This window comes from Ahaetulla prasina, chromosome 1, assembly GCF_028640845.1.
Source record: "Ahaetulla prasina isolate Xishuangbanna chromosome 1, ASM2864084v1, whole genome shotgun sequence".
NCBI lineage: Eukaryota > Metazoa > Chordata > Lepidosauria > Squamata > Colubridae > Ahaetulla > Ahaetulla prasina.
This window is the reverse complement of record NC_080539.1, coordinates 337,178,966-337,194,262: the sequence shown is the minus strand read 5'-3', so window position 1 is coordinate 337,194,262 and position 15,297 is coordinate 337,178,966. Positions and strand designations below refer to the sequence as shown.

At 36.2% G+C, this 15,297-nt stretch overlaps 1 protein-coding gene across 1 annotated transcript in view; it reads right to left on the bottom strand.

The window, feature by feature from the left end:
* WDR25 (WD repeat domain 25) overlaps positions 1 to 15,247 on the bottom strand; it is a 97,656-nt gene extending 82,409 nt beyond the window's left edge. The window contains exons 1-2 of the mRNA XM_058162709.1: positions 15,110 to 15,247; positions 11,156 to 11,923 (exon numbers count right to left, since the gene is read on the bottom strand). Of these exons, the coding sequence (XP_058018692.1) occupies positions 11,156 to 11,845 (690 nt within the window). The 5' untranslated portion in view covers positions 11,846 to 11,923; positions 15,110 to 15,247. The remainder of the gene's footprint in view (positions 1 to 11,155; positions 11,924 to 15,109) is intronic.
* Between the last annotated feature and the right edge of the window lie 50 nt (positions 15,248 to 15,297).

The window sequence follows — 15,297 nt, the reverse complement described above, 5'->3', positions numbered from 1 at the left end:
AGTGTTTCATATCAGACTGTTTATCTGGTATTGATTGTCTACTATTGAATATAAGTCATGATATGGTTTGCTTATGGTTTAGAGTTTAGCTAACTATGGCCACTGTAGTTTGTAAACCACAGAAATTTACCTGAACTATCAATCAGCTTCCAAGTGCAATTCAAAATACTGTTTTTGATCTATAAACTCTTACATGGTTTGATATCCAGACTCCTGTTACAAGCAGAACAGTATGAAGCAAAAAGTTCACAGTTCCTATGTGAGGATGAAGAGAGAGATTCAGAGGATGGGGCTAAAACTCCATGTTTTTAGTAATGGTCCTTACCTCCAGAGACAGTGAAAATGGAGCTGTTAAGAAAAGCTTAATATATCTTGCTGTTGGGAGATGCCAATAAACAATGTATTTTTAGTATCTTAAGAAGCATGTTTAATTTTGTGTTTTCATACTGAGCTCTACCAGGAGTCTGCTGGGAGTATGATGTTATAAAAATAAAGCAAAAAAGTTACCCCTGGCATTATTTTCCATCTGCCAGCCTGAAAACATAACTTCTGCAACAGCAGCCATTCTTACCTGATTTCATTCATAAAACAAAGAGCCTAGAGGTTGGGGAAGGTTTTGAGGCCATTCTCTTCTTATTCAGGGAACATGTAAAAACGTAAAAGTATCACAGTGGTTGAACAATGCAGGTTATTAAAATTCTTATTCTTTGGCTTCTTCCTTTTAGTAGTTATTTAAACTATTTTTGACACAAGAAAGAAAAAGAAAAGAAAATGTTGTGACTCAGGCCCAAGTAGGTAGTAGGACACTCAGTCAGTGTAAAAACAAACAAACTTTATTCGAACAGCTCAGAATTACTTCATTCTCAACATAGTTCCACTAAATTAATGCAAATTCCTCCCAACACAATTCCTCAGTCCTATCACCAACCTTGGTCCAATTAGGAAAATTGCCAAAGGCCTTTCTTGGCAAAAGTTCAGAAGACACGGATACAGAACAAAATGCAACAAGACAAAGCTATCAACATTGTTTTCCAGGAAAGAGCCCCAATGCCGTTACTGGTCTTTTAAGCCTTATGGGAGGGGCCAATCATCTCTTGGCCTACTCCCGAGTTGTCCTCTTTGCTTGAGCTGCTCTTGCCTTCTGGCAGCTCTTCTCATGTGTGCATTAGGAACAGGCTCCTCCTGTTCCTCTGCCTCACTACTATCAGTTTCTGGAGGCTCTGGAGTCCGCACCTCACTCCCTGATGGCCCTGGCCTCACTTCAGCTTCCGACGCAGAGCCCTCATCTGGACCTTACCCAGCCTCCAGGATTGGCCCACGCTCTTCCTCAGCCTCATCGCTATCCGACTCTGTTGTCAGCTCCACAGGCTGCTGGCGGACCACAACAGAAAAAGAAGAAAATTTCCACTGAAAAACCAGCACCACAAACCTGCCTATCAATGATTAAGAGCATTCCCAGGGAGATTTCCAGCAGAGTTTTTCTAGACAAGAACATGACAGAAGGGGGTGGGAATCAATATTATACATGCTTGCTGTCCGTTTACCTCTATATCTCCCACACATATATACGCACATTTTGATTTCATTTCCACGTTCACGTTACCTTACAAAATCCCCACATAATCTTTGGAATGATGAAATTCAGGTTCTTCAGCACTGAGAAATCAAGTTAAAAGATAGCACTAATTAGCTGAAATCAAATGTATTACATTATTGCAATTAGTCATTCTACATAAATAATAAATGACATGAAAAGAAAATGGACTTTTGTAGGTATATGAGTTAAAGATAGCATTTAATTTTAGGCTTACAAATTGCCAATTTGACAGCTGTTTTTAAATATTGGATGTATTTCTTTTTAACTGTCTACACTGTCTACACTGCTTTTCATTCCACATCAAGGTCATCAATCCGAGAGTACACCAAATTAAGCAAATACAACCAAGCAAAACCATAGCATGAAAAACTACTAAAAGGTAAGATTAAAAATGCATTCTCTGCCTGTCTACTCAAATCAAGCCTCACCAAGTTCAGTTTGCCTTAATTGCTCAGAAATTGATCTAACAGAGGAACACTAACTGAATCTCTAAGTGAAACATGCAGTCCCCAGATCCCTTACCAAAACTGCCAATGAATTATAAATGCACATAAATTAAATCCATAGAATTAATCAATTTAAGTTTAATGTTAATTTGTTTCTGCCTAGTCCTTTTTATTTCTTTGTTCTGCCATGCCTATTTGAGGGGATACAAAGTCAAACACTCCACTCAGAGGCAAAGCATGGTATATCTAAAATTGTAAGTCTGCTGAAACCTTGCATAGAACATAAGTTATCTATTATCAATTTTAAATTTAACATGGCTTGCTAATGCTAATATTAATCTGACCCACCTAGCACAATTTTTTTTCCTGACAAAAGACTACAGGTTACCTTTTGCTTTCTGCCAATTATGAGACTAAAGGAAACCATAGCGTTTGCTTAAATCCCTAGCACATTGATCAAAGACCAAAAATGATACATGTTTTTCTCAGCCTCCTCATTTGCCTCTGTACACATAAATCATTCCTGAATCTCAAGAAATAAATGTGCAAAGTTTCTGAAGTTCTCATGTAAAAATGCTTTCAATGCTTTATATGAAATGATCAACAAAATTGTAAATACCACAAACTCAGAGAAAAGTTAAAGGAGAAATGAGAAGAAATTTCCAAACAAGCATAAAGGAATATCTTTCTAATATAAACTTATTTTTAAAGTATTAAATTAATTAAATTGTATTGAATTAACATAATTGCACTTCACTAAATTGATCTAAACTCTGAGTGGGATTTTCCACAGCCGTTAAAGCCCAAACACTTATTTAAAACTAAGAATCCTTTTAAACAAACAGCTTCCAAAATGAAACTCTTCAAAATATGATTCATTAGATTCAAATAGACCAACCATATAAAATCTATTCATCCATCCATCCATCATTTATTCATTTACGCTTTGCATAGTTCCAGGCAGAAAAGCAAGATAATGAAATGCATTTTATTATGGCTAAAAAATTAGCTGACAAAGAAATACAGAAAATATAATTCTTTGGTGTCCATTTCTGGTCATCCAGACATTTGCAGTCTAGCTCCAGTAGGCATGGATATGCATATATTGAGGATGGAATCAATTTAATATACTAAAATTTATGGTAAAGTTCCATGAAAGAGATGGTTAAGAATTACATTAACCCCGGAAGGATTCAAATACCCACATGGTTTCAAGCAAATTGTTTTAACCTAAATAATCCTCTTGGTAAATCAATTCCCTATTTGTCTGTATTTTCCCACAATATCACCCATGAAGTGGCATGTCAAAACTGGAATTGCACAGTATAAAATATACAATGTCTAGGTTTCCTAACAGCAGATGTGCAAGGATTTCTTTTGAATCACTATACATATCATCTTGGGCTTTGACATCAACAATATATAAACAGTATTATTTAAATGTTGGAAAGATGATCTAATTTTATTTGGCATAATAACATTACTTGTACATAAAGCTCACATAGTTGCAAATGCATAAGCATTTGTAAGTTTCTTTAGAAAGGGAACATTTAGGTCAAATCTTTAATACTAAGTGCTAAGTACTACTATAAACTTTATCAGAGACAATGAAAAATATAGAACTGTGCTTTTCAATGACAACTTTCCATTTCCATAGAAATTGTATGTCCAGAGACAAAATGTTTCAGATGGTTCATTAAAAAATTGCTAAGACTGACAAATAGCAATTGCTAATTGCTATTTCTATATCACTGCCACTGATTTCAATGAAGACTACTTGAAAAACATGCTTTCATAATAACACTACCTTCCAATCCAAACCATTATCTGTCAGCACCATACTGAGTGTCTCTATATATGTACATGAAATGAACTTTTTAAATAAAGAGAAGTATGCTTTTTATGTAAGATTGAACAAACAAAGCAACTATTCTGATTATTTATTTTCCAGTATTTATTTTTCATCCCAATCCTAATAGACTCTAGACAAGTAACAATAGGATAAAATATAGAGTCCGCAATCACCCAAATAAAAAATAGAACACATAAATTAGGCGCCCAGAAACTATAAGGACTGAAAGTATGTTCAAACAGAAGAACTTTGACTTTTATGGGGCGGGGGAAAAAACCTTCAGGAGAACAGGGCTGATCAAACGCAACTTCCTTTTCCCAATAACCAAGAGTTATTATAACCTATAAAAAACCTGGCAAATTTATTAATAGCACAGCTGTGTCACCTTGGGTCACTCGCTTCCTCTCACCCAAAGAAAATATAGTGGCAAACCACTGCCAAAATTCTGCCAAGAAAACTTCCTAGACTTGTCTAGGCCATCACCAAGTGTCAGGACTGAGTTGAAGGCATCATACACATACACATAAATAATGTAAGATACAGTATTTGGAAAATATGTGACAGTAACTGTATTTCTAGATAGAAAGATATAGAAAGAAAAAGTGTGAAGTGGTACTAAAAAGATACCCCTCCATCAATGGTGAAATGTAAAATTTGTTACTACCGGTTCTGTGAGCATGGCTTGGTGGGGGGTGTAATGTGACTGGGTGGATGTGGGCAACTTTTTTTTTTTACTTTTAAAAGCATTTTTTCTACAACCTCTTTGGCCGAAGAGGTTGTAAAAAATGCTTTTAAAAGCCTCTGACGATCAGGGAACTCAGCTGGGCCAAAGAAAAAATGTTTTAAAAGTAAAAAAAAAAAAACCTCTGACGATCGCACAGCTCAGCTGTGCATGGTGGGGGGGCAGGGATTTTTGCTACCAGTTCTCCGAACCAGCCTCCACCACAGCTACTGGTCCAAACCGGGAGCATTTCACCCCTGCCCTCCATAGTCTGTGGCTCTGTTTTTGCTCAGGGATGCTCAGCAAGCTGTCTAGGCTTTACTGGGAGCCCAGCATATGCTGTAAGTGTTTGCATGGTTAATAAATTCAGGTTGTACTTTCAAAATAATTAGATTGTTTTAAGAGAGCCAGGCCATGACAGGTCAGATGAGGAACATACATTTTTTCTGTTTCCTGCCCATTCAGTCACGTCCCTATTAGGAACTGTCTTCCACTGTAGCTAAAAGGGTGAATATTTCTTCATTCTGCTGAAAAACTAAATAAAGGGAAGGACAATTCTAATAAAGGGTTAAACGATACTCATAATTAAGTGTATAAACCATATTATATATACATTTATATAAATCTCATATGAAACCCCTGACCAAATACATTGGGACCACGCAATTACTGCAAAAGATGATTGAACAATATCCCAGTTGCCTTTGCAGACTGCGCATGCATGTACTGTGTGTTTTGATTGTATCAAAACATCAGGAATTATGCAAAGATAAATGTAGGGAAAGAAAGACATAAAACTCTGGCAAGATTCTAGCAATTTAGACCCAGGAAATCTTTGATGTGCAAAAAGCAGATAATTTCAATTTTGGACCAACAGCAGTTTAGGTTCCAAGCAGCAAAAGGCTTGAAAATAAGCAAAGATCTACATATGTGTGTATGAACAATTCTGATGCAGCTCTGAAAGGCACAGGATGGGGAAGAAGGACTTAGAAGAATATGTAAATACTGCATGATATTAGTGCTTCATCCAGGGCAGAAAGTTAGAGGCCTATTTTCATTATGCAGACATCTGGATCAATTTATATGCTACAACTTTTAGAATCTCATAACCCTTTTACTTTTCCCCTGAAGACTTTCCTTCAACATTTGACTGCACATTAAGAAGTTCTCTTCTTTACCCACAAAATGAACAAAATCTGTACTTCTTCCTGCATGAGATAGTTCATTTCTTATTTAATTTGCCAAGGTGGCAAACATTCTCTCCTATCAGAAAAGAAGACAGATGATAAAAACTGTAACCCTGAGCTATCTATGCATTATTAATTTCTTTTCAAGTACTTTGCCACATGCAAAGTGCTTTATCGTAAGTAGCTCATTCATAAATCATGATTTACTAATAGATCTCAATCATAAACTGTATATATTTTCTCTTTAACTCTGCTGTTCAATCTCAGAATACTTCTCTAAGGAAATGTGCATGAATAACATGAATAACCATTCTCAGAGTAATGATAAAAAGAAAATATTTCTAGAAAGAGCTCTCCTTTGGAATTATTCTATTATTAATTTTATTGCGCGCAAAGAAAGGGAAAGAGAGGCTTTCTCCCATTTATACAATTTTTCTAAACAGACTTTGTAATTTTTCATAATGAATAAAAATAGGAAGAAGCCTATCATATTTTTTGGAGTATAAGACGCACCTTAGTTTTTGGGGAGGAAAATAAGAAAAAAGCTGATTGGCAGGTGGATTAGCCTCCCAGAATACCCCCAATCAGCTGTTCTCAGAGGTGAATTTTAGCAACAGGTTGGTTGGTTGTGAGCTCTGTGACTTGCTTTTTTTTCAGCCTCTGAAACTTCTGAAACTCTCTTTCAGAAAAAAAGTTTTTTTTCTGCCTTTGAAAGCCTCTGAAACAGAGCTTCAGGGGGGGAAAGGCTTTTTTTCTGAAGCTTTTTTCAGAGGTTTTTATTCTGAAGGACTATCTGTACTCTGTTCAGTCTCCTTTCTTTGGCATTGGTATATAGATTAACCTCTTCCAATCTGTTGGTTATTGTGTCGTTCTCCAGATTTGTTAGCATAGTTTGGTTAGAACCTTTACTGATTCTTCTTTTGTTGCTTGCCATATTATTTTAGATAAAAGCCTTTCAGAGGCTTTTTTTCTGAAGCTTCTTTCAGAGACTTCTTTCAGCCTCTGAATCTCTGTTTGTGAGGCTGGGAGGGGCTACATTCCGAGTATAAAACACACCCAGATTTTCACCTTTTTGGGGGGGAGAGGTGTGACTTATACTACAAAAAATATGGTTAACTTTCCAATAATTTTAGGTTAAATGAACTTAGAATCAGAAGAAATCAGAATTACTGTACAGCAGAACATACTAGCAGACACTATAGCTAAACATTCATAACTCCTGGATAAGGATTATATAAATGAAATAAATACATGAAACAATTTCTTTAACCAATAATAGTAACTAATAGCAATAGCACTGAAGACTTATATACTGTTTCACAGTGTTTTACAGCCCTCTCAAAGCGGTTTAGAATGTTACCATATTTCCCCCAATAATCTGGGTCCTCATTTTATTGATCTCGGAAGGATGGAAGGCTGAGTCAACCTTGAGCCGCTCAGAATCAAACTCCTGGAGTGAACAGTGAGTTAGCTTGCAGTATTGTGTTCTAAGCACCATATAATATTTAATAATATTATATTATTAAACATAATAAGATTTATAATAGATACTATATTTAATAATAATTTTATAATTATATTCTGCATTCTTTCTTTGAAGTGTCCAGCAAGATGAATATTGTGGGAAGTTAAATTCTGTTCTCCCTAAACATACATCAACTGGGTAAATATGGTTAGATATTCTATTTCATTCTATTAGCCACACAAAACAAAATAGTTGGTAGAGACAGCATATCTATAATTGCATACACACAAACACAATCCCTATTCAATGATTTGGGCTGTATTAAGGTCACTACTTAGGGGAATTTGGACTGAAGACAGACCAGTCCTGATCAAGATCTAGCAGGAGAAAATCAATTATCTTAATCAAAATCACCGGGAAGAGGAAGAGAGACTTCAACCCCATTCCTTCCTGAGATCTTGAGAAAAGTTCTGCTGAGTTATGCAATACAACTCCTAATTATTTTGTCAGATTCTCCGTATCTCACTAAACAACTATTCAGCAGACCACTAAAAACCTAAATCTGTTACAGTTGTGAGTGCTGAAAGGGTCAATACTAGCTATTATCTTTCTACCACAACAAGGGCAGCCAAAATGCTGGTGATAGAAAGGTTCTTTATCAATAATTTCAGTTATCAAATAAGCTTAGGAAGTCGTTTGGGCATCTTGGTTGGTTTAAATAAAGATAAAAATCTATAATTCACCTTCATTCATGATAACTCCTGAAGTCATTTCTTCTCTGCCATTGTGCTATGGCCAAAGTTCTTCTTTTCCTGTCTTTTCCCTTGTTTTTCTACTCCACTTTATATCCTTGCATTGTTTACTTTATTAAATTGGAAATGTTGACCAATATTGTCCAAGATTTTACTTGATCCAAGGTAGTGAATACAGAAGTGTAAACCACATGTGTACCCTTTAATTGCCTGAACTTTTCTCATCAATTTCCCCATTTCCCTTTTTTCTGGTGCTAACTACGAAAAAAATATTCTGATTATCAAACAACCTCTTCAGAGAAAACTATCCAGTACTTTTGCTGCTATTTGTAAATGTTGCTCATTCAGACTTTGGAATGTATTTGTTGTATATAGTATAATAATAGTTTACTTTTGCTGTTGATATTACTTGCTCTTGATGTTACCAAGACTTGCTCTACTGGGTAGATGTCTGGCATTAAATTTAATAAATCAATACTTTTAGTACTATTGTGGGTTTTTTTATGCTGTTATATTCTGTCAATCATATCTACAGAAGACAGTTAAAATACACAGATATCAGTCATCTTTCTGTAAGCTTAGTGTAGTGTTTCTCAACCTTGACAAAATTAAGATGTTGTCTTCAACTCCCAGAATTCCCCAGATTTCTGGTTTAGATATTTGTCTGATAACACATCAAAATAGTAGACAAAGGTCCAGTTTGGACACCATACCAAACCATTTTTATAGCAATTATCAGTGCCATTTTTCATCCACATTCACAAGATTAGTTAAGATGAAGAAGCAGAGTGCTATGTTGAGTTCACAAACTTCTTTACTCTTTCTCTCTCGAGCTGTAGTTCGAAACATAGGGTTTGAAATCACAGGTAGTCCTCAATTTACAACAGTTCAGTTAGTGATTGTTCAAAATTACAATGGCACTTGAAAAAGTGACTTATGACCATTTTTCGCACTTACAACCATTGCAGCATCCCCATGCTAACTTAACAAATGCAACAATTCACTTAACAACCGTGGCAAAAAAATTCGTAAAATGGGGCAAACTCAGGGGTGAAATCCAGCAGGTTCTGGAGAACCGGTAGCGGAAATTTTGATTAGTTCAGAGAACCAGCAAACACCACCTCTGGCTGGCCCCAGAGTGGGGTGGGAATGGAGATTTTGCAATTTCCTTCCCCAAGGAGTGGGGAAGGAATGGGGATTTTGCAGTATCCTTCCCCTGGAGTGGGATGGGAATGGAGAGTTTGCAGTATCCTTCCCCTGACACGCCCACCAAGCCACACCACACCCACCAAGCAACGTCCAGAGAACGAGTAGTAAAAAAATTTGGATTTCACCACTAGGCAAACACACTTAACAAATGTTTCATTTAGCAACATAAATTTTGGGCTCAGTTGTGGTCATAACTCGAAGACTACCTGTACTAAACTTCATTAGTACAAATTAACATAGGAAAACTACATTTAGAAAACGAGACACAAAAATAAACATATTTTTGATCCTTACAATTGCTTTAAAGTAACTAAAATTCCTTCTCAAATTAAATGCAATGATGACCTTAAACAGCATGTTGCCGTCTATTACAAAGTATCCTTTTTGCAATGACAGACCAAGCTGAGAAACAAATCGCAGTTAGGATTCTAGTCTTGCAACATTTATATTTAATCTAACTGTGCCCTCTACTGGCTTTAAAGTCACAGGACAACAGTAAGAAAAAAAGTAACAGTATTAATCACCTTTTTAAAAAATAAACAAACCTCTACAATAGTTATTCTACAAAACAATTAAACAGGAATTACTCAAGTTCCAGTATCCAGAAATTTTTCAACATTTATATGACTGTATGCATTATATGCGTATGTGTGGTTTTATCCAATAATTCTCAAACATTGACCTATTGGCAACAAAATTGGCCTTCTAATTTTAAATCCTGATTGTCTAAATGTACCAGTTGCAAATCAGCATTTTTAAAAAGGAATTCAAGAGACCATTTTAGCATATCTCTCATGTACTTATTGCAATATATGCCTCTCACATTTAAATTAGGAAACATACTTATTTCTTATTTAGAAAGGAGACTTCTTGTCAATTAAGTTTTGAGACCACAAAGTAGGAACTAAGAAGCGGCTTGATTACTGAAATAATAAGAATAATTAGTAGAAGGATAAAAATACCAAATCTAATTTAAACATCTAGATGACCATGTGACCAACCATCATCATCCTCATCATAAATCACAACACTGTTCAAATAAATCACTGCTCAACACTGTCCATATATACAGCCAATGGAGTTTGAATTGGACAAATGTGCCACTTTTACCATCAATGGAGGAAAATAGAGAAAACTAAAGGAATCAAGATAGCCTGTGGAAATAAAATTAAAAGTCTGGGTGAAGATGATCATTACAAATACCTGAGCATCCTTCAAGCTGACATCAAGCATACTGAGGTCAAGACAATTACAAATGAATACATTGTGAGCCTGAAGAAGATTTTAATGTCCAAACTATTATTTTTTTAATGTCTCACAGTCTTCACTTTATTTCTGAGTACTCTTGTTTCTGAATTGATTCTGCTTGATAAGTGCTATCTTATCCACACAAATGGAAGTTATCTGTTTTGAAACAGTGAGATTTCTTTTGTGTAAAATGCATCAAACTTCAATGACTAAGCTAGACATGATGTCCTGACTGTTAACAAAATAGCTATGACACTGACCACAGAACAAAGGTGTAGGCTGATTCCTCAAATGTTTTTCCTGTATTAAAAAGATGCACTTGTTTCATGACTCTATGTCCCCCACCATCTCAAAAACCCAAATGCAGCTTTCGAAGCAAGAGAGATACTGTTCACATGAGGCTATGCCTGATGGGCATTCTCTCCTGCAATTGATATGGATATTTTGTTTCTCCCATTCACCCATAAGCAAGAATTTGATGAAACTGCACTGTTCAGTATTTTTCACATCCACAAAATGTACAGATTAATATTCATCAACAGACAATTTAATCTTAATTCAGACTGTTATGGTACAGATTATGTTTTGTTTAATATAGCTTAGAAAACGGTTTGGAGGGAGCTTCAATCATGATATAAATAATAGTTAATTAAAGACATTGATATTGCAACACGTTACCTTGACAGTCTTATCCATAGAGGCAGAAAGCAACATATGGCTCCACCTATCCAGAGGACACCAGCGAACTGCATTAACTGGTCCACTATGCTCAGCCATGTGAAACACCAAGTTCTTTGGAATTTCAGTAACTGCATATTTTGATCCTATGTATGGCATAATATATTGGGAAACTTTAATTGTCATTTTATCTTCAGCTGTACTAAATTTAACTGGAGAAGATACTCTCTCTTTTTGGTATTCCTTTCTTTCCTGTTGAAGTTTTTTTGAAACATATGGTCTCAGTTTTTGAATAGTTACATCTCCATCATTACGCATCATCTTCTGAGCATATGGATTTCCAGGTATTTTAGGTTCCAATAAAGGATTTAATGGCTGGGTATACTTAGTCCTTGTTTTTGTCAAAGTACAATTTCTGTTGTACTGCTGTTGTACTGCTGTTATTATAGTCTTTTCATTAGGTTGTAAATGCTGTTGAAAGGTATCCTCATAAAACATGTTCTTTTTGGAGCTGCCCATGTATTCCACAGATTCGACTTTTGTCTCAGAAATAATATTTAAGTCATCACTGGGCTGAACAATATCCACAGCAGAATCTGTTAGATTGATTTCACTGCTAATAACATCTCTGGATCTCCCAGTCTCTGCTTCAGAATCCGAATCATCATAAGCAACAAGGGAAAAACTCATTATGTGAACTAGTGGTAGGAGGGGGGACCCTGAAATGTACCAGTACGTCTTTGAATTCTCATCAACAATGAGTAGTTTCTGTAATGAAAGCACAAATACAAGTAGTCACTTTAAATAATTCTGTTTCATGTCTTTCTTACTTACAAAAGTCATCATAATTTATTTCCAGAGTTTAACAATATTTGTACTTTTAATTTTTAGTGTATTTTAATTAATTTATTAATTAAATAAATATACTAAATAAATAATTATTAAATTGTTCATGTTATTTGCTGTCCAATCTTCATGGACTCAGCCTATAGTCAAAATCAAATATAAATATCAACAGCAGCAACACGTATAACCATCTGTAATAATGCACTTAGGCATTAATATCCACAGTAAGCATTAAAATAGCTGTTACAATACCTATAATACCTGTTATTAAATATTAAAATATCCATGATGAGATAAAAGAATCTAATGATTCAGAAGTAACCTGAGCAAAAATCCCTATGAAAAATGCATATATCTGCACTGAGAATTAATATCAATCAAAAAAGAATAATCTAGAACAATTCTGTCTTCACAGGTCTCCAGAAAGCCTGTACCTTACAATACAATCTAATATCTAGAGAAAGACTGCTTTATAAAGTTAGTACTAATATAAAACAGCATTCTTCTCGTTTCAGCATCTGACTTTGCAAAAATGCAGAAGAAGCCTCTCCCTCCCTGATCATACAGGGCTGGTTAATTCTAGTTCAAGAAGAAGCTCTTGGATTACTGTATAATCAATAAAATGACAGTCTCAAAATACTAATTTGGCTGACATATTGCCTTTTCCCAACTAAGATAATTTTACTCATTTGCTGAATAAAAAAACCTGTCATGGAGCCAGCACTTCTGATTTTATAAAAAGCAAGTAGAGGGCCATGTTCAGTTAAATGAACCAATACATTAATAGATATAGAAGTGTGAATTAAGTGTGTCCAACAGTGTATGTAATAAACATACATTTAAGGCTAGCCAACTAGCCTAATAGAATACTGAAACATTAACAATTTGATATGTGAGGCAATACTACTTGTACAGTAAAAAAAACAGCTTGGATTTAGAAGTGTTCATTATGAAAGTAAACATGGAAAATGAAAAATCTGGATTGTTAAATTTTAAAAAGACAATTATGTTAACTAACATGCTTAGTTAAACTCACAGGTGACAGCAAAAGTGATACTTTTGTTTTTCTGAGCTCAGAGACAGATTAAGCATTACAAAGAGTGCAGAGAAGAGCAACAAAGATGACGAGGGGATTGGGGGCTAAAATATACCAAGAACAATTGCAGGAATTGGTTATGTCTAGTTCAATGAAAAAATGCTTTTAAACATTGCTGACATGATAGCAATGTTCCAATATCTAATGGCTTCGACAAAAAAGAGGGAGTCAACCTATTTTCCAAAACACTTGAAGGCAGGACAAGAAGCAATGGATGGAAACTAATCAAGGAAAGAAGCAACTTAGAGCTAAGGAGAAATTTTCTGACAGAACAATTAATCAGTGGAACAACTTGCCTCCAGAAGTTGTGAATGCTCCAACAATGGAGATTTTTAAGAGGAGATTGGACAAAATCAGGGGTGAAATGCTCCCAGTTCGGACCGGATCGCCTGATGTATTGTTCATTTAACTGAACGTGGCCCTCTACTTGCTTTTTATAAAATCAGAAGTGCTGGCTCCATGACAGTTTTTTTTATTCAGCAAATTCAGCAATGGCGGCAGGTGGTTCGGAGAACCGGTAACAAAAATCCCTGCCCCTCCCCATGCCCAGCTCAGCCGCACGATCATCAGAGATTTTTTTTTCTTTTAAAAGCATTTTTTCTTCGGCCAAAAAAATGCTTTTAAAAGTTAAAATAAAAAGCCTCTGACAATCGCGCAGCTTAACTGGGATCGTCAGAGGCTTTTAAAAGCATTTTTTACAACCTCTTCAGCCAAAGAGGTTGTAGAAAAATGCTTTTAAAAGGCTCCTCTGATGATCCTAACTGAGTTGTCTGATTGTCTTTTAAAGGCAAAAAAAAGCATTTTCTTTTCTTTTAAAAGCATTTTTTTCCCTTTAAAAGAAAAAAAAAGCCTCTGACGATCAGGCAACTCAGCTGGGATCACCAGAGCTTTTTAAAAGCATTTTTCTACAATCTCTTCATCGGAAAAGGTTGCAGAAAAAATGCTTTTAAAAGTAAAAAAAAGTTGGTCACGCCTACCAACATTACCCCCCCAAGCCACACCCACAGAACCGGTAGTAACAAATTTTACATTTCACTACTGGATGAAATGGTATAGGGCTTCCTGCCTGAGCAGAGGATTAGACTATAAGATCTCCAAGCTCCCTTCAAACCCTGTTATTCTGTTATAAATGAATGTGCTAGATCAGGGGCCAGCAACCCATGCCTCTGGATGAGGCTCTTTCATCCTTCTACTGCAGCTCCCTGTTGCTGGTCGACTCCACAATTAATAGGGCTTTCAGTTAGGACTGGTAGAGGAAAAAGAATGCAGCGCTAGGAGGAGACTTTATGGTGGGGGAACCGGACTTCTGGTCAGCAGAGGAAAAAGGACGCAGCACTAGGAGGAGACTATGATGGGGGAACTGGACTTCTGGTCGGCTCCAGAATTGAATGGGGGCTTGGGGTTAGGACCTTTGCGGCTCTTTTGAGTGTTTAAGGTTGCTGACCCTCGTGCTAAATAAAGATTATCAACAGCAAAGCAAGAACTACTTAGGACATTTCACCAAAGTAGATGTGTTTGAAAAAGCAACTATATTTGGCATGGCTGAAAGCAGAAGCAGGGGAAGGCAAGGGGCATGCATAAGTGCACAAAAGTGCCTACCGTTCCTGTCCTATTGTTTCCTTTCAATATATGTGCTTGTATATAATGTTGTGACAAAAAATAAATTAAAAAATTAAAAAAAGGAGAAGCCAGCTCCTGCATCTTTTCACACTAGGCAATTTAGCAGGTGGGTTGGGACCCAGAATCAAACCACTGCTAATCAGTCTGAGACTCTGTCCTCTCTGACCAGGCTGTTTAGGAAATAAGAGGCTTTTACATAACGTGCTTCGGTACGCTTATTTCCTCTCTTAGGGCAAGCAAAGATCGCTCTGGAGCTTGATTGCTACCAACTGCAACCGTTGCCATTGAAACAGATCCTGAGTGGACCGGGGACTTAGCGTATAAGGCGGAGGGGGAAACATAGTCACTCAAACCATTGACCTAAAGGGGGATCCACTTTACAGCAACACTACCTGAGAACAGCCTCCTCTGACATCAGATTTAGATCGCCTTGCAGCGCGGCCACATCCTTTCCTCGAAGAAAGCCTCCCCTAGGAAACTCGACTGGCTGTCAAACGTTCCTTTTTTTTTTTTACTTCTCATGAGCGTCATCCGTCTTTCGTCCTGGTTTGTGCGCTCTTTATTTTATTTGTTTAACGAG